Source organism: Podarcis liolepis (assembly GCF_965112155.1).
Source record: "Podarcis liolepis genome assembly, chromosome: 16".
Lineage (NCBI taxonomy): Eukaryota > Metazoa > Chordata > Lepidosauria > Squamata > Lacertidae > Podarcis > Podarcis liolepis.
The window spans coordinates 32,531,680-32,554,694 of NC_139567.1; the positions used below are offsets into that span (position 1 = coordinate 32,531,680).

The 23,015-nt window shown below is 43.7% G+C and overlaps 1 protein-coding gene across 4 annotated transcripts in view; it reads right to left on the reverse strand.

The window, feature by feature from the left end:
• Positions 1-23,015, reverse strand: part of RABEP1 (rabaptin, RAB GTPase binding effector protein 1) — a 53,770-nt gene that overhangs the window by 5,179 nt on the left and 25,576 nt on the right. For 2 of the 4 annotated variants that reach the window (XM_083479224.1, XM_083479226.1), the window contains 12 exons: positions 22,573-22,733; positions 19,528-19,647; positions 18,536-18,671; positions 17,572-17,750; positions 17,097-17,135; positions 15,802-15,924; positions 10,764-11,228; positions 10,435-10,539; positions 6,567-6,683; positions 4,176-4,274; positions 2,035-2,175; positions 380-569 (listed from right to left, as the gene is read on the reverse strand). In XM_083479224.1, coding sequence (XP_083335350.1) covers positions 380-569; positions 2,035-2,175; positions 4,176-4,274; positions 6,567-6,683; positions 10,435-10,539; positions 10,764-11,228; positions 15,802-15,924; positions 17,097-17,135; positions 17,572-17,750; positions 18,536-18,671; positions 19,528-19,647; positions 22,573-22,733 — 1,875 coding nt within the window. The remainder of the gene's footprint in view (positions 1-379; positions 570-2,034; positions 2,176-4,175; positions 4,275-6,566; positions 6,684-10,434; positions 10,540-10,763; positions 11,229-15,801; positions 15,925-17,096; positions 17,136-17,571; positions 17,751-18,535; positions 18,672-19,527; positions 19,648-22,572; positions 22,734-23,015) is intronic. The other 2 variants (XM_083479225.1, XM_083479227.1) reach the window with 1 other exon arrangement.

Below are 23,015 nucleotides of genomic sequence, written 5' to 3' on the forward strand. Positions count from 1 at the left end.
AACTAAACCATTTCTCACCTTCCCACCCCTTGCCTTTTCCTGTAAGACCTATTACAGTCGTTAAGAGTCGTCAACAGGCTCTCCCAGCTGTCTGCCTATCTCCCATTCCCACCATCCTTCTGAGTAACACCCCTCCCCACCTTCTCACTATATAGAAGGATCTGGCAACTTCTATTTCAGTGTATCTGAAGAAGTGTGCATGCACACGAAAGCTCATACCAAGATATTGCAGAGCACTTTGTGTGGTTTAGATGCAATGAAAGGCACTGATCCTTCTTTGCAACTAGAGGAGCAGTTTCCTTCCAGCTCAGGGTACCTTTCTGCTCTGGTGCTCAGTGCTGCCCTCTCCCTCCAGGCCCAGAACTTGCCCTTCTCTAACCTATTTCCTCTTTGCAATTCTCTATTTCCAGCTGCAGAGTCTCCTCTATGTTTTCTTTCAAACATTGCTCAGCTTGAATCTGCTCTTTCAGGAACAAAATCTCCGCCTTCAGCTTTTCCTCCAGGTGGTCTGCTGCTGTCCGCACACTAATGATGTCTTCCCGATATTTGAGGACCAGGTCGCGGAGTTCCTGAAAGGAAGGTTGACACAGTTCTAGAACAAAGCACTCTCTCTCTCTTTCCCATGCCCAGACACAGCCCTAACATAACAAAATATTTACCACCCTGCCCCCTGTAGAAACCGGTTTTAAAATTAGCAGAAGAGGGAAGTATACACTAAAGAGAGAAACCAACATTAGATTCCCCTCCCAAAAAAGTTGTGTGTCCAAATGCTAGATATTCTCTTTCTGAAAGTCAGCTGGGGGATTGTGGCAGGGTGAGGAAGAAATGTTGAGGAAATAGAGATCCACACTGAGGAACATCTGACACCAAGGTCCCATGGCCTAAAGGCACCAGAGCAGAGTCCTCAAGCAGAGACTGATGTCTCAGCAAAGAGGCACCTGTGTGAGATTCCTAGAGTACAACTGGAAAATGCATACTAGTGAGGAGGGAGCAAGGATCAAGCATGATATTCAGTAGAGAGATGTCACATTTTCTAGGAAATCATCTTATTTCTTTTCACCCTGTAGAGTCAGGGGATGGAACTGATGGGGAAAGGTGGTATAGCCAATTAATCAGGTATGGCCAATTAGACTTGGGCTCACCTGTAGGGGATGAAACTTGGGACATGTTGTATCTGACAGAGAGAAAGAGATGGATCATTGGCACCTTTCAGCAACCCAGGAAGGAGGAAGTGAAAAGGTGAGAATCTAGAGACAGAGATGTCAAACCCACTCCTGGTCAGTGTTAGAAATAGAGATATGAAAACTAGGAGCTAAATGGCACCTTAAACCCAGGTTATGGACACAACAATAGAATGTCTAGGCACACTTTTTGTAACAAGAATACAAAGCTGAAAATGAATGAACTGCAGCTAAAATATTATGCTCATTTTTCACATGGTCTAGTCCTTCCCTTGCCCACCCCCCTAACATTCTTAAGAGGGTCTCTTATCCAGTCTTAAGAGAGTGGCTGGAGGTGGGGAGGCAGAAAAAGGTCCTCCTTCCACTCTGCAGTTTTAATCTGAAATCTTAGGCACAGTACTGCGCCCAGAGCTCAGAAACTGCTCATGCTAATGAAACCCCCTGTCACAAAATGCGCCTACAACTATGGGAGTTTCGAACACTGCTCCTGGTAGACAGAACCATCAAGGGAGGAATTCTAGCCTGAATGCATGGAGGATTTTGGAAATGTGACAGGCAAGTTGCTATGCAATGGGGTTAGGCCATTGTCCCAGGTACACTGGACTTTTAAAGAAACAGGCATTTATTTCATTGTCGCACTTGTGCGCACAGCAAGCTCATTTGTGCATGTGCCCAGAAGTTAAGGTCAACAGGTACTAACCTAACCTCTCACTGGGGCAGAAGTGAGAATCCTTGTGTTTGTGTGGACACAGAGGCACCTGAAACTAACTTGTACATCTTTACTCAACTATCTCCCTGAGCTTTTCATGTTGAGAATAACTTCCAGTCAATCACCATAAACGTATTCTCCTACCTCTCCAGATTCTGGCAGGATAAAGTCTTCTGCCTGCTGCAAAGAGACATGCAGGCAATGTTTTCCTTGAAGGCTTTCATTGTCTTTCTGGAGTCTCAACAACTCCTCCGAGACATGTTCCCTCGACTGCGTCAGGACAGCCTCCGGTGGGAAAAACACACACAAATATTTCAAAGTCACGGTTTCAAAATCAATGAAGTTGCATCTCCAACATTTTCTAAGCTCACAGAAGGTAAAACACTACCTCTCTTTGTGTCAACACCTACCCCAGATTGGAAATAGGAAGTGATTTTAGATCATTTAGGAATCAGTGGGAATTAAACTGCTGCAGAAAAACACCTTACAGCTAACCAACCAAAGATCAATTGCATCATGGTTTCTCATTCCAACGAGCAGCATATTACCAGAAGCAGTAAAGGATAGATGTGTCTTGTTTTGTCCGCAAGGGTGCCCTTCCTCCATTGCAAGGTCAGAGTTCTCAATTACCTCAAAGAGCTTTAATAGCCTTAGAAAAGTTTAACGTTGAAAGTAAAATCGATTGCAGCAGACACAACTGAACAATAATTCATACCAACATGATTCCGAAGGTAAACAGACAAAAAGGAATCTTGTTACATGAAGTGAAAAGAAAAACACCCAGTACTAGGATGACAACAACTGTTCTACTGCTCAGAACTGAGTGTGCAAATAAGCACGCATTTGCTGTTTACAAACTTTGCATTCAGCCTTCATCAGTAAAACAATTTCATGGTGGGTAACATTATGAAGAAATATCTACACTGCCAGCCAAGAAAAGGTATTACAAAATCTAAAATCAGAATCTGCACTTACATATGAAAAAGAAGGAAGTTAAAGGCAAAAACCAGTTTATGATAGGCATATTTTGTGCCTGTCTCCTGAATGGAAGACTGACCTACTGGTCAAGATATGGGCAAACACTTCTAGCCTAGTGTCCATTCCTATCACTGTGAAGTTTCTGGGACAGAGCCAGCAACAAACGACACTAGGAAGACACTTTGGGCTCATAGATACCTGAATCCCACCTGTATAATCCCTAATCCACTTTTCCCACTGTTCTAGTGTTCAGATAGAGTGGGTTTAAAAGCCATGGAAGCAATACAGGCCGTAGCTGGATAAGAATAAGCTACCCCAGGACCCTGATGTTGGGAAAGATTGAGGGCACAAGAAGAAGGGGATGACAGAGGACGAGATGGTTGGACAGTGTTCTTGAAGCTACAAACATGAGTCTGACCAAACTGCGGGAGGCAGTGGAAGACAGGAGTGCCTGGCGTGCTCTGGTCCATGGGGTCACAACGAGTCGGACACGACTAAACAACAACAACAACCCCAGGACAAGATGGAAGACATAAAACCTCTGCCATCAACCGTCCCCAAGAGACTTTAGGTTGAGCGTTTACCGCCTTCTGATAAGACAGCCTTTCTAGCCTTTACACTGCAGGCAGAATTCATCATTATTTTATTATTTTTTTAATGCATTTGTACCTCACCTTTTTTTCTCCAAGCAGCTGAAGGTAGCGCACATGGTTCTCTCCCCCCACCCCACCCCATTGCATTTAATCCCCAAAACAACCCTGTAGGGTAGGTTAGTCTGAGAGGCTGTGACTCATGTGGGGACTGAACCCTAGTCTCCCAGCACTCTAACCACCACACCATGCTAGTAGCTCTGTTGAATTCCTCTGCATCTCTCAGGACATGGTCAACTGAGATATCCCTACTCCTCTTATTGCTGCAGTGTCCTCAGTGCCCCCTTCCCCTGCCTTCCTTAATATTCCTTAGAAAGTGGCCATCTTGATGGGTTCCCCACCACCATGTGCATATCTGGGCTCCTCCAACAGCTGGATAAGCAGAGAGAACAAGGAAACAGATGCACACCTAGCTTTGCTGTCAGGAGTCAGCCAGGTACAATCTCCTTATTTCTCTCTCTATATATATGCATAATGTAGGTGAGGATGGACAGCAGTCAAGTTTGTTAACTGCCTGGCATCAACCATTCTTTGCCTTGGAAGGGCAGGCAAGTGGATAATTACAAGGCTGTCATTTGGAGTAAAAAGCCATACAGTGACATTATTTATTTATTCAAAACCCCAAGATTATTAAAAAAAAGGCTGCATTTCTTTTACCATTTGGTCCTGGACATCTCTCCTGGCTTGAGAAAATGCCTGTTGCAGTTCGCTAAGCAGGGCCTCGGACTCCTGAACTCTAACAATAAGCGAGGAGATCTGTTACAGGGGAGGAAAGAAAGAAGACCTTATCAACCAACACAAATATAAGACAAAAAGGAAGCGCTATACAAAGTTTTCAGTAGATGGTATGTTGCCCCTTGCAATGTTTCAGTCAGTATGTTCAAACTAAATTCAGTATTGTTGAAAGGGCCACGGACAGATTGGTGGGGATGTCTATTAGTGCAGGAGTTTCTGGTACATGGTCTCTTATATAGCATGCAACTGAAGTCACCGAAGCAGCTTTCTCAACAGCAGTTGGTAAAATTTGGGAGGCCATGATTACATACATTCCATTTGTCTTCTATTTTCTAGGTGGAAGTTCTTCAAGCTTCTGATCACATGTCACTCAAGCATAGATGCATTTGATTCTTTAATTTCTGTACTGCTTAAAATATTTTTTAAAATCTCTCTGATCAGTGTACAGATAACTGAAACAACAACAGACAACTTAAAACAAAATATTACAAAATTGCAGAGTGACGTATAAAAATGTGATACAAAGTTACTGGTACATGTAATACAAGTTAATACAGAGTTACTCGTATATGTAAATCAATATCTTTTCATTTTCCTTCTGACACACCCTCTCTCTCAGCCTCTGGATTCTCACCCAGGGGCAAAACCAACTCTCAGCTCACCTGCAAAAGTTTCACAATGAGAAGAGCTCCTGGAAACAGCAAACATCCTAGCCTCTAACTCTATACTTGCTTTTTATGGGCAGGCCCAAGGTGGGTGGTACTTCCTCAGGCTGCGCACATATATTTTTCCAGCTATGATCTGGCTACGTAACTTGCACACATCTAAACTTCTCCTTAGGCTATAAAAGCGGCAAAGGAGTCTTGTGGCCCCTTGAAGATTAAAGGTGATATTCAACTAAGTAACCCCTTTGAAATTAATGGACCTAACTTAAGTCATGTTCATTAATCTCAATGGGTCTGTTCTGTGTAAAACTTAGCTGAATACCACCCCTACAAATTTATTATGGCATAAGGTTTCATGGACTACAGTCTATTTCATCAGAAGGATGCAATGTTATCCAGAGTTATATACATGGTGATGGTGATTTTATTGTTTCTGCCGAAACACAACAACATTGAGAAGTCTGGAAATCCTTTGCTTGTTTTACTCTAATGGTCCCCAGAAGCTTGCCTGTGATACTCTGTAATTAGAGAGTTTCCTTTTCCCCTTAACTATGATATTGTTTTATCGTGCATTCTTCCTTTTCTCTTGTCTATCTATATTTTTAAAACTTATACCAAACCAAATTTCCATGGTTGGTTGGTTGTTTTATATCACTGCCATTAAGGGAAGCTGTTTACATAGGGAAATCACACTTATGGGGTTAATCTAGGGCTGGAATAGAAGCATCAGCTTTTCTTGGTTGATTTATTCTCCCAAATCTCACACTGGGTAGGTATTAAGCTGGCTCTAAGTGCTTGACCTTTGAGAGTATAGGGTTAGATGAGGAGAGGCCACTTCTTTCCTCTTCCCTCTTCATATCTTTTTTTATTTTGTGCTGTGTCTTTTTAGACAGCAAACCTATGAGCAAGGACTGTTTTGTCTTAATTAATTGTATGTACGCTGCTCTGAGCTTAAAAGGTAAAGGTAAAGGTATCCCTGCCCGTACGGGCCAGTCTTGACAGACTCTAGGGTTGCGCGCTCATCTCACTCTAGAAGCCGTGAGCCGGCGCTGTCCGAAGACACTCCCGGGTCACGTGGCCAGCATGACGAAGCTGCTCTGGCGAACCGGCACCAGAGCAGCACACGGAACGCCGTTTACCTTCCCGCTATAAAGCAGTACCTATTTATCTACTTGCACTTAAGGGTGCTTTCAAACTGCTAGGTGGGCAGGAGCAGGGACCGAGCAACGGGAGCTCACCCCGCCGCAGGGATTCGAACCACTGACCATGCGATCGGCAAGTCCTAGGCGCTGAGGTTTTACCCACAGCGCCACCCGCGTCCCTCTGAGCTTACATAGCAATTAATAGCAACTGAAAATAAACGAAAGCTCTTCAATACCAGTAATTTTTTTTTAAAAAAAGCAGTAGTAGTTGCCAATCGTCTGTCTCTCTCTCTCTCTCTCTCTCTCTCTCTTTCTCTCTCTCTCTCTCTCTCTCTCACACACACACACACACACACACACACACTCAAAACAGTTCTGCTAAAAGCTCAAACTGTTCTTCCAGGGAACTCTGGGGTTTTACAATGAAAAAGGTTCAGGCCTAGGATACCCTTCTGCAGACTGCTGGTCTTCCTTTAGGATTTTGCTTCTCTCCAGGTTTTCTGTACCTGATTTCCTGAATCTTCAGTGCTTTGTTTCATGTGCTCCTCCAGCTCCTGTTTCTCTCGCATGGTTTTTTCGAGTTGGTCATTGGCCTGCCTCAACATCACCTGAAGCTTCTTCACCTATGCGGTTAGGACAAGAGCACACCAGAAATTACCTTTCTTCTAAAAGGGGGTGGGGTGAGGACAACTGTCCAACAATAGTATCATAGAATTGTAGAGTTGTAAGGAGCCACGAGGGTCATCTAGTCCAACCCCTGCAATGCAGGAATCTTTTGCCCAACGTGGGGCTCAAACCCACAACCCGCCGAGTAAGAGTCTCATGCTCTACCCACTGAGCTATCCCAGTAGGTCAGCATTCACTGACCTCATGTTCTCTAGATGCTCTGAACTTACAACTGCCTTGGCCGATGAAAGTTGTAGTTCGAAACATTTGGAGGGATCAAGACTGCCGTAGATTAAAAACACACACCATGAATTAATGTTTGCACTCTTGATGAGAGAGTGGCTGTGACCAAAGGCCCCCCTGTATAGGATGCAACCTTTTCCAACACTGCAGCAACTGATTCATTGCAAAGAATTCTTTTCCTAACTGTAATCAAAATTCTTTTCCTAACTGTAATAAAAATGTTGTACAACTTGCCTTTTCTTCTCTGCAAAAAAAATCAAAAGCTTTCTGTAAAGACTGCAAAAATCAAGTATGCCAAGTTTTCTAGATGTAGGTGTAGCTATGCACAAAAAAAGCTGAAGTGTAACATATTTTAAATGTGAAGAAGAGTTTGAACCTTTCGACACGAGAGACTCTGAAAGCTCTGGTAGCAGTTAATCTGTCTGTCAGAGGGGCTTGTCTACATGATCAATGACCCAAGGGCAGCCTTCTCCAACCTGGTGCCCTCCAGATGGGTTGGGCTGATGGCAGTTGCAGTCCAAAACATCTGGAGGGCACCAGGTTGGCAAAAAGGCTGCCCTGGGCTAACAACCCCCAAACTCTTTTCAACCTCCAATTTTAACTCAAGGGGTGAATCAGAGGCTGAAGTGAGTTGAAAGAGAGGAAAGGAGCCCCTGCACAAACTCAGGGGCTCTTGACTCACCTCTCATGCAAACAATAGCAGAGTTGTTATCCCTGATGTGCAGAGGTAGGTGGAGTGCAGAGTTCCCTGCAGCCACAAGTGACCTGCGAATTAATTATACGAGAAAGTGAGTGCTGCATTGTGATTGGGTGCACTGTAGACCTCCTTGATCACGTGGAGAAGGGATCCCTGCATTGAAGGGGGTTGAAGTAGTTGATCCAATGGGTCCCTTACAACTCTACGATTGTCAATCCAGGAAACCATCCCCGAGTCAACAAACTCTAAAACTCAACCTCAGGCAACCCTGATCTTGCAAACAAGCCCCTGGTCTCTATATCAGAGATTGGGAACCTACAGCTATTATAGAATTCCAAGTGGACTCCAGTTCCCAACGGACCCAGCCAATAGGGCCAGTGCTGCTTCTAAAGCCCAATAACACCAGAGGGTTGGTTGCAGGCTCCCCACCTCTAGAAATGTGAAACTCAGAAGAATATTGACTGAAAGTACAGGTTGAGTCATGCTTCATTTGTGAGTTGCCTAACCCTAAACCATCCAAAATTTATGTTCTGCACAAACAGTAAAGAGGTTTTTATTACAACTGCTTTGACACTGGTAACACTTGCAATAGGAAGGAAGATTCCCTTTCCTCCACCACCCTGGTGTGTGTTGCAACTCTGCCAAAATAGTAAAACTGATGGCGCTTATGCACAGAAGGGAAGGGGCAAGACAACTCTATGTGAGACATTTTAATAATAAAGTAATACAGTACAGACGTTCTTGTTCTGCAACACATTTTTAGCAGGGGCAGTCTTTGAACTGCACAAGGCCCAAAGGCCACAACACTCACTCCACCCACCAGATCACACCTGCCTGAGCCCAGATGCAGCCAAAGGCCTCCTTTACCCTCCTCTCCCTGCTATGAGTAGCAACAGAAGATTCAGAAGCCTGATGCACGTCAGCTGCTCATTCTCATTTGCCTGTTCTTGACTTGTGCATGGGAATCAGCAGCTGAGATGCACAACAGGAAGAGCTCCACAGCTTTGCGGCTACCACAGAAGAGAAGGTGGTTAGACCTTATCAGATGGGCAATATGCAGGGAGCAGAGGTCCCAGGTGTTGGGGACTCAGCTGGGTCTAGACTGAGCCTTTGAGAAACCAGCTGCCTCCTGTTTTAATTTAGTACAGCGTCCCCCAACCTGGTGCCCTCCAGATGTTTTGAACTACAACACCCATCGGCCCCAGCCACCACAGCCATGCTGACCAGGGCCCATACTGAACCTCTGGAGTACAGCAGGTTGGTTTAGTGGATGGGCGGGTTCAGACTCAGATAAAGATGCATCTATTGATTCCCGCCTTTCAGATAAGAAACCACAACTCAAGAAACACTCATGATCCAAGAGATATACTAGTCACATCTTGAACTGAGACTCAAAGGTCAGTTTGTGAGATATTTCGAATGTCCAGTGATAATAGCAATCTTATCAGATCTTTCCAGGAGGGAGGATTCTAAGTTTTTAACCTGAAGGTTGAATAAGGAAATAGATCAACACAGGTGGGGTTTTTCCCTTAAAATGCCAATTGAAGAGAAATGCTGATCATGTGCTCTGCTGACTTAGCTAGGGAGTTGTTAATGTATATATTTTTACTGTTTTGAGGGGGGTGGGAACCAGATACAACAAAGGAAGAAAATTCTTACAAAAAGAACACCAAGCTTGCAAGTAAACTCACAAGTAAAAAACACACACCACATAACCCATTGAGCTTCCTGTCCTTTCCCAAGCAATACATGTACACTAAAATGTCAGAGTGAAGGCACATAAGAAAGTACCCATTTAATACCAGGATAAACTAAGAAAATGCTGTGTGTAAGAGACAAAATAAAAGGGAAAAAAACTATGAACAACAGGTAAGTAGAAAGAGCCTAACAAGAACTTGAGCAAGAGTGAAACATTCAGCCACAAAGCAATGAAGTTAAGCATTTCAGATCTTTGTATAATGTAACCGAGGAAGTGGATTATTGATTTCATTATTAACACAGCTGATAAAAGAATACTGCTAGGGAGCTGTTAGATACGTCAGATTTAACAAAGTTGAAGCAGATGCAGAAGACAATGTAGAAGATAAAGAGTGAGAAAGGATAGCTTCCTAATTTCATACAGCCAGTGGCCTAATTTTATTGAGGTGGGGAGCCAGGAGGAAGATAACAACAGGAGAGGAAGAAAGGCCGGACAGACGGAGCCATGTGGAAGGAGAGAAGATCACTTGGCAAGCAATCAGTTCAGATCGCTGGCAAAAGTGATCTGTCTTTCCCTGAGAAGCCCACTGGAGGGGAAGGTGTGGGGGGGGGGGGGGAAGGACGATGGCAGAAAGAGACTAAGAGTCTGACCACCTTCCACTTTTGTTTCTGCCCAACACCACCCCAGGGTGCAGCCCCTAACACATTACTACTGCAAAGGGATGTGGACGTGGCCCTCAAAAGAAAGTGGTTTCCTACCCTGAAAGCAAATTATACTTTACAAGAAAAGAAGCAATTCTGGGAACCATAGAAACCCACCCTGCAAGTGTCAACATTTCTTCCCCTTTATACTGAAGTATAGTAACAGTTCTGTGTGAAAATTTTACTTCTGTCTGGTGCTCCAGGAATCATTTTATTTTCTCATTTCAAAGGTTGAAGGCTGGCCAGCTTCACTTCTGCCAATGTCCATGCAGCCGAGAGCTATGCTGCCCAGTAAGTACTCAGTGAACTGGTAGCAACTTCTAAGCACCAAGACCCTTTTGCATGGAAGAAAGCAACATTGGACCCACCTGATCCCTGGTTTCTGCCTCCTGGATCTGGATTCCTTGCAACTGTTTCTCATAATTGGAACACATATCGCAACGCCGGCCCAGCTTGTTCCCAGCGTTTTGCACCTGGAGAACATAAAAGTCATCATTTGCCATGGAAGTTACAGAAACTCTGCAAAAACAATGCCAAAGTATCACAGAAGACTGCACTATGATGGCGGCTGCAGCAAGTGCTGGTGGAGGTTTAAGGATTCTGGGCAGGGCAGAGAAGTTTTTTGTACTTGGTGGATACACCATCCTCCACAGCAGCAATCTTCAGGAGGGAGGAAGATGGTGGATACAAAACTTACCTCTTTCTGAAGGAGATTCCATTCGGTTTCACTAACTAATCTGTAACCGCTAGGAGATACGTAAGCATTCTCAACACTCTGTGTGATGCTGGAGAGCAGGGATGCTGTCTCCTCCTGCTCCGGTGTCATCGCTGTGATTGCTTTCTCCTGGTCTTTGGTTAACATAAACCCACTGGGCATTTGCAGAGAGCCAAGGGAGGCCGTGTCAAAGTTCTCTGACATAGAGTCCGCCCCAACTAAGGGTCCAAAGTCAGACTCATCAAGATTCCCAGCCGATTTGGCTTTGTTGTTGTAGCCCAGAGTTTTGGCCTGCAAGGATCCTGATGTTCCCAAGCTGTCCGTTGACTGTGCCCTCCTCAGCCCCTCTTTGAACATGTCGTTGTCTGACTTGAGAGATTCTCCCGAAGACAGCAGGGCATCGGTGTCGAGTGAGTGGACTGAACCGTGAGTACTGTTTATATGCACCTATAATTTAAAGAGAGATAAAAACACTTAGGCAATGCTTACAGCCGAGAAGAGAAGAAGCTGCCTTATACCAAGACCCAATCCTGTCTACTCTGACTGGCACCTTTCCTCAAATTTCTGTGAGGAAAGGTTGCAATGTTTGGGACTTTTTCATTCAGAGGAAAGGGAAGTAAGATAGAAGTTTATAAAGTTTTGCAGAGCATGGAGAGAGCAGATAGAGAAAAGATTTCTTCCCTCTCTCGTAACACTAGAAATCATGGACATGAAGCTGAATCTTGGAAGACTCAGGACAGACAAAAGGAAGCCGATCTTCATGCAGCACACAGTGAAACTATGGAATCTGCTCCCATGAGAGGCAGGGATGGCCACCAACCAGGATGGTTTTAAAAGACAACTGGACAAACTCATGGAGGCTATTAACGTCTACTAGTCATGGTGGCTCTGCTCTCCACAGCTGGAGGCAGCAATGCTTTTGAGTACCAGTTCACTGGCCTGATCCAGAACGCTTTCCTTGTATTTTTTAGCAGCTCTGAAAAGTTTCAGCCAGAGATCTTTCCTTGTAAATTTCACCAAGTTTAGCATTTGACTTGGGAGAGCTGCTAGCCAGATGCTTCTAGGAAAGCTACAAGCAGAGCACAAAAGCAATCGCCAACTCCTGTTGGTTTCATGCAGTATTTTACATTTACAAATACTAACATTCTGTTTAAATGTTATGGCAGTTGCCACAAATAAACAGATGAAGAAGAACAGGTCTGTCTAATACTTTCTAAAGGCTGACAAGTTGGTGTCCACTATCACACTTTGCCTTAGAAAAATTCACGTATGCATTTCTGTTGTTTGACCTAAATCTATAGTGAATCAGGCAACCCTATAACATCCCAATATTATATATGGGAGAGGAAAAATGAATCTCTTTGATCAATGTCTTCCGCACCCCACACTCTCATCCCCAACTAGACTCATGACTCCAGCAGAGGTGGGTAAAGTCCCAAATTCCCTGAAGCACATAGCAACAGAAACCTGAAACAACTAGTTAGTGGAACATGAGACTCTTAATCTCAGGGCTGTGGGTTTGAGCCCCAGGTTGGGCAAAAAAGATTCCTGCATTGCAGGGGGGTTGGACTAGATGTCCCTCGGGGTCCCTTCCAATTCTATCTTTTAATGATTTTGTTATTCCACGTGACTAATATTTCCTATAATTCCTTCACAGCATTAAGAAGGTATCCCCAGGACTGTCACCTGGGGATAAAAGTAGAATTCAAGCATATATTTTTTTAACCAAACAGGAAGCAGTGTTGTACAAAATCAGACTGTTGGTCTATGTAGCATCAGGGTTGTCAATATGACTGGCAGTGGTTTTCCAGGGTTTCAGGAAGGGATCTTTCCCAGCCCCACCTGGAGATGCCATTGGGGAATGAACATGTGACTTTCTCCTGCATGCAATGTATGCCCTCTACTACTGAGTCCAAAGCCCCTCTCATGTGAACAAGCTCATGGGACTTAATCTGAAAGGAACATCCTTTTTAAGCATGCCTGTAGCAGTACGTCTCCTTTTTGAATTGAATGCAGGTGTGTGTGTGTGCGTGTGTGTGTGTTGCTTAAAACCATCTGCACAACTCCAGCTTCCTACTTTACTACAGTATAGCCTTTGCAGGAAGCAATATGGCACGACGTGCTGGCCGAAGCAACATAAAAATGTCTTAAGGGCTTAGGCGTCAAACCTCAAGTACACAATTCTCTTGTGTGGCTTACCAGGACTTCACTAAGACACAGAGAAGGCAATTAGTGCTGGTGGGAGCCAATTATTATGGAACCTCATTTAAAGAACCCATGTAAATCCTATTAACATGCCCTATGAAAAACTGGCTTACAGCCACCTTAAGTTAAAGGATTAAAACAAAGAATTTTCCCCGTAGACACAAGAATTATGTTCTGCTGCTTCACAACGCAACTGAAAGAAGAATAGGCAAGATAGCAAGGGAAAGACCGTCAGCCCTGAATATACCCCAGTAAAACTTTCCATTTTAATATGGAGAAATACTGACTTTGCTCTACTGAGGGTGGCTGAACTTAAAACCAACTCAGTTTTAAAAGGGATGAGGAAGACAAAAACTAGCACAGCAAGTACGCCCAGGAGATCAACTTAGAACAATGGTTACATTCAAGCCAAAGCCAGTTGTTTACCAGATTGCTTATTAAAACACATAAATAATGGGGTCTAACTGTGCAACTTGCAAATTCAAAGCCAATTCCTATCACTAGAATGGATTTCAGATTCACCACCACAAGAATTATGCTGAGTGACCTGGCAGAGACCAGGGTTCAAATCCCCACACAGCCACAAAGCACAGCAGGTGAGAACCACATATGCCACCCTGCATGGACATACCTTAAACTTCCCAGTTTAGGACAAGGGCAGCCTTCACCACCCCAGTGCCTAGCAGGTGTGTTAGACTACAATTTCCATCAGCCCAAGCTGGAACAGCCAAAACATCTAGAGGGCACCAGTTTGGCAAAGGCTGGTTTAGAAAATCAGCTCCTCTGCGTTCACATGTAATAACTTCAGGCTTCACACCATATTTAATTATCTTTACAATTCAGGTTTTGTGTGCAATCCAAATCTTTAATGTGCATATTAAAAGGTAAAGGGACCCCGGACAGTTAAGTCCAGTCATGGACGACTCTGGGGTTGTGGTGCTCATCTCACTTTACTGGCCGAGGGACCCGATGTACAGCTTCCGGGTCATGTGGCCAGCATGACTAAGCCACTTCTGGCAAACCAGAGCAGTGCACAGAAACACCGTTTACCGTCCCGCTGGAGCGGTACCTATTTATCTACTTGCACTTTGAGGTGCTTTCGAACTGCTAGGTTGGCAGGAGCAGGGACTGAGCAATGGGAGCTCACCCCATCATGCGGATTTGAACCACAGACCTTCTGATCAGCAAGCCCTAGGCTTTGTGGTTTAACCCACAGCGCCACCCGCGTCCCTACTAATGTGCATATTACCAGAGTTTTAAGATGAGGATTTAATTCTTGTGACATTAAGGCTTTAGAAAATTGCTGGATAACTGATGCCTCATGTTTCATTCCAAAAAGGAGGGGGAAGGTCCCAAAGGTTGAGAGAAATATTTCAAAAGGAAAAACAAAAACAAAACAGTGTAGGAATTCACTGGGAAAGAGCTGAAACATCTGCATTCCATTGTAGGCTGAGTAGTATGTTGAGTATATAGTTATCAACTGTCAATTGTTAAACTATTTTTAAAAGGACAGGCCCAAGAATGTAAGATAAGCCCTGCCACATCAGGCCAATGGAAGCCCTTCTAGGCCAGTATCCTGTTGTCACAGTGGCCAAACAGATGCCTCAAAGGGAAACCAGCAAGCAACACCCGTGCACAAGAGGACTCTCCCCTCCTGTGGTTTCCAACAAGCGGTATCTCTTGCCAAAATCTTATGCAAAGCCAAGGAAAATTACATTCTGCTCATTTAGGTCTTGCCTTACTCCAGCACCATTTGTTTCACATTTACTAGACTATAGCCATACATTTAAAAGGCAGATCATACACCAAAAATACCATTCATCATGCTAAGACTTCAAGTTTGGCAACACATGATAAGCAAGCTGACTCCAGCTACAAAGGCTGGGGCTGCTGAGGAGGCAGGAGACCATCTTGGCTGAGTCCTGGAAGACCTGCTCCCTGCCTTGCAGGCCTTTCCCACCTGGCCTGGGAGGGCGGTCCCTGACTGACTCCAGCTACAAAAGCTGAGGCTGCTGAGCAGACTCTTGGACTAGGGTGATGTCGGGTTTGGGGGGAGTTGTTGCTATTGGTTTTTTGTAACTTTGTTTTAGTACTTACTGTGATTTATGTGAAAATTGTTCAGTTTGGTTGTGTATTTTTTAATGTTTTATTTATTGCTTAGGACTACGTTTTGTTATGTTGTGGTTTTGTGGTTTTTTTCATGCTTCAAGCCAGCTTGAGCATGGTGTGGAAGACAGCATACAAATAAAATTATGTATGTATGTAAGTAGCAGTGAATGAGAAAACTCATGTGACAAGACAGGATCACATGGAAAATATCCCTAGATGTTACTGCAACAAGGTGAAGGACTTGCCTGCCACAGGGGGTATTGGGTTTAAGGTTACCCTCATGCAACACGGTTCTTTGTTCCTTTGAAGAGTGAAGTGCATCCTGTCCTCCAAGCCGTGTCACACTCCTCACAGGTTATTTTATTTATTTTATGTTGACATTTAAACACCACCTTTCCACCAAGGAGCTCAAGGTGGTGTAGGTAGTTCTCTTCCTCCACATTTTATTCTCACAATAACCCTGTGAGGTAGGTTAGACTGAGAGTGAGTGACTGGCCCAGTGAGCTTCATGGCCAAAGTGGGAGTTTGAACCCTGGAATCCATGATAAGGGTCGCAGTTTGCTCTCAACACATTGTAGTATTGGTCTGAATAAGCCAAGATGGCTACCAAGGAGTCTCCATTGATTTTTGCCATCAGTAGTGTTTGCTAAAATTAAATACAATCAATAATGTTTTGGGAAACACATGCTAAACAAATCAGCTTTACCTCTTCACCAAGGAACTGCGGAAGGGATTCATCATGAGTGATGGAGCTTACTTTCGATTCATCATCAGGGCCTTTCTGCTTGTCTTCCTTCCTTTTATGAAGTTTCCGCTGCTCTTCATCTTCCTAAAAACAATGAAGTGTTTTGATGTTCTTTCAGCGTCACTTATACCATTATGAATTTCAAGGTGGCAGATGACGCCTGAGCACCTTGCTAAGCAGGGAAGGAATGGGGGGGGGGGACGTCCCAAAGGAAAATATTGCAAACAAAAGAGAAATGGAGCCTTAGGTGTCAGAATGACTCAAGTTCTGGACTGAACGAATGATTGATTGTGAGCTCTAAGGTCCAACTGAACACAATCGCAAAATGGTGGACGAATAATAGAACACTGAGTTGGAAGGTACCCAAAGGATCCTATAGTCAACTCCCCCTGCAAGGTTGGGGGCAGGGGAGCTTGTAACAACAACAACAACCCTCTAGTCATCTAGATCAGGGAAGGGGAACCTTTGGCTCTCCAGATGTTGCTACACTACATCATCCCTGACCACTAGCACTGCTGGCCAAGGCTGATGGGAGTCAGTTTGGTAACATCTGGAGGGCCATAGGTTCCTCATCCCTAATCTAGGCATACTGCTATTGCATCAGCTTAGAAGTCAGCTGCCATCAATTAGTATTAGTCACACATGGTATCAGGCCTCCACAGATCTCAGTCCAGACCACAAGAGTGTTAACAAACAGGGATGGGGCAAGAACTTGAAGCAGGGGTGCTCAACTATGCAAGTGCATCTACTGGAATTGTTGCAAGTTAAATTCAACACAGGCATGGCCAACTGCAAGCAGCACCCGCCCCCTTTGATTCTGCTCACATTCCACAGCCCAAGTGCAGCCTTTCAAGTCACCAAGCATAAACAAATGAAGCAGCTAGTTTGCATGACAGATGATCTGAAGGGCTGCCTGGAGGGGAAACTGCTGCTGGAAGCAAAAGGTCTCTACCATAGGGAAGCTTTGGGACATGTGGGTTTAATGCAGCAGGGAAGAACAGGTTTGCTTTCTGCTCACATTCATTTTGAGTCTTCATAATAGTCCTCCAGTATTTGCAAATCCTAGGTCATTTATGAGCCGAGCATGAGGCTCTCCACAGACCCCTCGTCTTACGCACATGGCCAGAACTGAGTGCACGCCAAGCGCAAAACTCAAGCAAGTGAACCCAGCTGCAGAGCCATTTGCAGCAAGTCACATGCATCTCACAAATATGCGTCACATGTCATTTAGAAATTAAACATGTAAAAATGTTTACCATTTTTATGGATGGGACTGTACTCGGCTTCAGTGTTACCTAAGAATAATAAGCGATCTCCTTCACAGAGAAATCAAATACACGCAGAGCAGGTCTTTTTATAAAACACATTGAGGTTGTTTTGGTTTTTTTACAATCAAGCAGTGTATAAATTTTATGAAACAAATAAACAAACAAACATTTGCTGTCTCAAACACAGCAGATACAAGAAAAACAAAGAAGCCCAGCTATCTTGGGTGCACATACATACACACAACACATTAAACCATTGTAAATGTGTACAAACATGACAATGCACACTAACCTCCTTGAAACAATTTCTGCCTTAATAACGGATGACAAAAAATATTCGAAACCCAGAAACAAATGCTCCCCACATCCTTGCACTCCAGCCTCCTTGTCACCAAACACCCACAATTATTATACTCTGAAAAAGGCAACAATATTTGATTGCAACACACACCCACACACCAACCTGATCTTTCTTCTTCAGTTCTTCCACTTGCCGAAGCTGCTCAGAGGTCAGCACCATTTCCATCCACTGCATGTCCCTCATCAGCAAACGCTGTGACTCTAAGAACTGGTCGTTGGCCTTTTGCCAGGTGTGCTTCAGCTGGTTGTGCTGCTGCCGTTCCTGCTCTAGTAGATGGCAGACTATGCAGAAACAGACAAGGATAATGAATTGGGGTTTTAATGGTCACCATTCACTTCTCTCACCCAAGTAACTCTGGTTACATTTGTTTGCTATTCCACACATTAGAGCTTTTTACTTAAATCTAAGAAAATGCTCACATTTTCTTGCACAGAAACAAAGAAGGCACTTACTCTCGCAAGAGTCACCATTTATATGATCTAGGCTAGGCTCTACCCTGGTTGACTGTAAATAAGCAATTATCATGCTTGGAGGGGCCCACCTCCTGCCTCCCCATTGCTTCTTGGCATCAATGGCCAACCAGATGCCTGTGGAAAATCCACAAGTGAAACTCAAACACAAGAGCACACTCCTCTTCCTGTGCTTTCCAGCAACTGGTACTCAGAGGCACTGCTGCCTCCAACTGTGGAGCCAGAGCCCAGGCATCATGGCTAGTAGTTATTGATAGCTGTATCCTCCATGAATTTGTTTTAAAGCCATCCAAGTGGGTAGCCTCCCATGGTAGACAGTTCCATAGTTTAACTATGTGCAAAATGATTGCAGAATTGGAGTCTGGGACAAGCCCTGCCTGCAAATCCCCACCTTTTTTACTGCCCTTTGATTAAAACTCTAATGATCCCCAGCACTTGGCTCTGTATGATACCACTGTGCGGAAAGTAAGTGGAACACTCTGGAAGCCAATGTGGGCATGCAGCTCAGCCCAAGCACTTGGCTGCCCGCTCCTCATCTAAAGTACAGGTCTACTGTTGCCACCTCCTATGTTTTTAGCAAAGGGGAGAATTCACACCTTCGTGAAGTTCTTTCCGCAGCTTCTCTGCATCTTCCTGCAGAACTGATTTCTGAGTGTTCAGAACAGCCACATACATTTCTAGATCGGTCCTGCAGGATTTCTCAGCTTCCAAATAATGATTCAGTTCTTTAACCTGAAAAAAGGTATATAATCAATCAGAGGAAGATTATGGTGAAATGCATGCAGTTGGCTTCAGTTGCTGTACTAAAAAGACTGAAGTTAATAGCCACTTAGTGAATTCAAGCACATTTCTAGGAATAACAAACTCCACTGAGAGTCCTTTACTCCAATTCTATAGCTGCCATCAAGTTTTTGTGGTGGCACACACAACCATTGTAAATGCAAAGCTCCTATTATTTGCCATTAAATGCTCAACAGCATTTAAAGATACTATCATTAGTCATTTTGAATAGAAAGCTAGTAAATCACTAGAACTTACTAGCATCGAAGTCAGTCAAATCTATCTGAAAATGCTAGAAACTAACAAATCTGCAATGAGTGTATATACTTGCCAAGATGAAAAACTAGAGTCAAAGAACAGTAAATAGATCTTGGAACATATTCTTTGTTGTTCAGAACACAGAGGACACCAACTCAAAGGCCACATACATATAAGATTTCTGTATCCCAAAATGAACATACTGGTAGTTCTCTAGTCCACACAACCATCTCTGCCCTGTTCAATTTGACATCTCTACAATACCTTCCCCACCACTATCTGTGGAAAGATAGAGCCTGAAGCTTTAGACTTAGATAATATATGTTGCTTGCTTATCTTTCAAGATCTGCCTGCTATACAAGATTTTCTACAATCCTCTGCTGAAGACAAGTGGGGAAAACAGGGCTTGAAATATTAAGTTTACAGGCAGGTCCCGCTTCAAGATGTTTGAGAAGCATGATCTATGAAAAATATTAGTTTCCTGTATCAAGGCAAATGACCCCACTGCAATCTTACAAACACAAGATCTTTGGCCATTTTCCTCACCCACCTTTGAAGCCTCCAGCTCCTTTATCCTTTCTTCAGCCTCTGTCAGTTTGTCTTTCAAGGTTGCAATCTCCTTTTCCATGGGCATCACAACTGAACGAAGCTTCTCTGCATCTTCTTGGGCCTGAAGTCAACATTAAATGATGTAACAAACCAACAATGGCCCAGGGTTCATTTATTGTTCTATTGCTTGAAATGTAACAGAAATGCAGCCTCAAATTGGAATACTCCTATGCAACCCACATGCCCCAAATGTCTCAGAAGACTGAGATGGGCCACAGAGCTCAGAGGTTTCAGACTTTGTAGCCTTTCAGTAGCAAACATGTTTGTGTAGGATGGCTATATGTTGCAGAGTCTTCTGGGAAGCACGTCTCACGGTGAGATTTACTCTCGAGTACAGAACCGTGGACCTCAAATTAGCAGCTCTTGCTGAATCAAGCAGCCAAAGTTTTCTAAGTTCAACAATTCACTTAGAACATTAAAATGATACCATGAAAAAACACTGACCAGGCCTGTTTAACTTCAAGCAAGGCTTCTGCGTTAATGTGTCCTCTGACAACAGTCATGGCCCAGATCATTTTAAAATATATATATTTTTAAGCCTAACTTACTGAAGGCTAAGGGAGGCATCAACAGAATTAAAAATTCAAAATAGTTATGAATATGTCGTGCTTTCCACGCAGCCCAACATTTCACATCAGGACAGGGGGTTCCTGCACCCTGCTGCAGTTGGGACAGGGATACCGTCTTTTTATTGCTTTCATGCTTGAATGGCCCTACAGATGCCGTTGGACTCCAGCTCTCATCAGCTTCAACCAATGGTTAAAGATGATGGGAACTGTAACCCAACAATATCTGGAGGGACACAGGTTGCCTCTGCCTCCACACTCAGCTGATAATGAAGACATTCTCATGCAAACATGCCTTAAACCTGTAACATCAACACACAGGAACGTATCAGCCCCTGCCAGTTAATTTTAAGTAGCCAAAAAGCAGCCAGTTAGGTCAGCCAATATCTACAAGTATTTATGTCATGTTAGGAACGTAACTACACATAGTAGCCATAATTGCACAATTGCAAATTTCTCTCATTCTCTCTCTCTCTCTCACACGCACAAAGTCAAGATGTTACTGCCTTTTAAGCAGATGATGCGTTCCAGGAAATAGCTTCCAAGTCCTTAAATGCCTCAATCAATGCCATCATTTTTAGTCCACAGAGGAGCCTAAGCATTAAGGCTCCCGTTCTGTCCAAAAAACTAAGTATGTTTTACTATGACTACACTTTTGTGTGTAAAATTAGAAATATGACTTAAGGGAAGCAGATTCCTGCATTTCACAAAACACGAATTCTCAGCGACAAAAGATTGTGATATTTATTTAAAAACAACTACATGTGCATCAGTACTTTACGTAAAATTTCACATGCATCTCATCATAACAGCTCTATTTTTAAAAACACACACAAAAGCATGCATTTTCAAATTATATCAACAGGGATATGCATACAAGGAGACACACAAAAAAAAGATGTTTGTACAAGGAAGAATTCACCAGGAATTCCCCTATACAAGTCCCACTGAAACAAACAGGACCTGCACAAGAGAATTTCCTGGTGGGCTACACCTCATTAAGATTTGCCCATCTCCCACACTATCCCACAGCAGAACTGCTTCCGATCGAGTCAGGCAACCAAGAGGCACATTTTGGCATGGGCTAACAGAGGTTCACAAGAGCAGCAATACCTGCGCCCTATTGACCTGTTGTCAAATATTCACAGCCTCTGAACACATGGTTTATATAACTGGAGACCAGACTGAGTTATGGCTGCTATCTTTCATATATGCCTCTTCAGATCACAAGTACTGTTTATACACAGGTTTCTGTGACGATCTGCTGCTCAGACATGGACTCTCAATGTTGTGTCCACACTTCGACTGAGTATGCTAGAGTTTAATTACCCACTCTTCCTCCAATGAAATCAGGACAGTATATGGATGCTTCTCTCCCACTCCTTTTATCATAATTATCCTGTCTATGGCCCTGTGCTTAAGAAAAAGTCAATATAAGAAGAGCCCTCGGATCAAAGGTTTAGTGGGCCAGATCCAGAACCCTTTCCCTCCCCAACCTCCTGCATGCCACTTTGACAGGTGGGGGAGCGACAGCTTTACTTGTCCCATGTCTACAGTCACATGATATCAGGTGACTGTAGTTTGTGCCAAACCATACCAGGGGGCAAATGGGAATGACTGGAGGTTCACCTTCATTGGTCTGTCTAGTCCAACATTCCTGGTTCCCACAGCAGCAAACCAGATCCCTATGGAAACTGCACAAAACAGGACCTGAGGGCAATAGCCCTTTCCTGCTGCTGTTCCAGTATAACAAGTATACCGGAGAATGCTGTCTCTGATTCTACAGGTGGTATAGTCTCACCATGATTAGTAGCCACTGAGTTGCATCCTCAATGAATTTGTTTAACCCCCCTGTAAGCAGCCATCTTACTTATCGACTAAGATAGCAGCCACCACCACATCTTGTGGTAGCTTAACTATGACCTGTGTGAAGTATTACATTTTATTTGTCTTAAATCTTCAGTTTCACAGGATGATCCTAGGTTTTAATATTACGAGAGGGTGAAATAATATCTCTATCCATTTTCTCCACATCTCTGTCGCATCCTCCTGCTTACTTGTCTCAGGGTGCCTGAGCAGGTAATACCAAGGGGAAAGCAGAATAGCAGGAATGGAGTTTATGTTGGGGGAGAACAGAGGGGAGGAAGGAGAATAACTTAAAGAGATGTTTGTGCTACAAACCTAAATATTGTGGGAATAATTCAACACAGGCACACAGCTTCAAGTTTCAAAGCAGAGAGAACATTTCTAGTTCATACCAGCTTCTGTTTCCTACTTTTATTTTCTAAGCTGACTAGTCATGACAAAAAGAGGATACACTCCTAGTTATGTTATTTATTTCCCAGTTCTCAAGAAGAAAGACAATGGGCAAACAGCTTCCAAACAAATCTGTCAGTACTGCATGTTGAAGTATGCTTTACCTTCTTCATATCATTTTCCAGGTTTTCCTCTTCTTGGCCTTCGGAAAGACGTCTTCTCAGATCCACTATTTCCCTTTCCACGTTCTCTCGGTATTGGTTCCACTGAGCTCGCTCTTGCTCCAGCCTGTGATGAAACTGGAGTTCATAGTCACTGACAGTTTCTGTTTAATAACAACAATAACAAGTTGCTCATCACTTCTTTAATCCCCCACATCTTCTTTAGGTGACAAGCTCATTAAAAGGCTGGTATACGTCTCAGAGTGAGATCCTTAAGCAGATTATTTGATGTCCTGCTGAAATCAACAACATATGCAGCTGCCTCATACAGAGATAGAATGCTGGTCCATTGACCCTACTGCAAGGGTTCAGAGCCTGGTACCTTCCAGATGTTGTTGGACTACAGCTTCCATCATGCCTGAGCGCCAACCATGCTGGTTGAGACA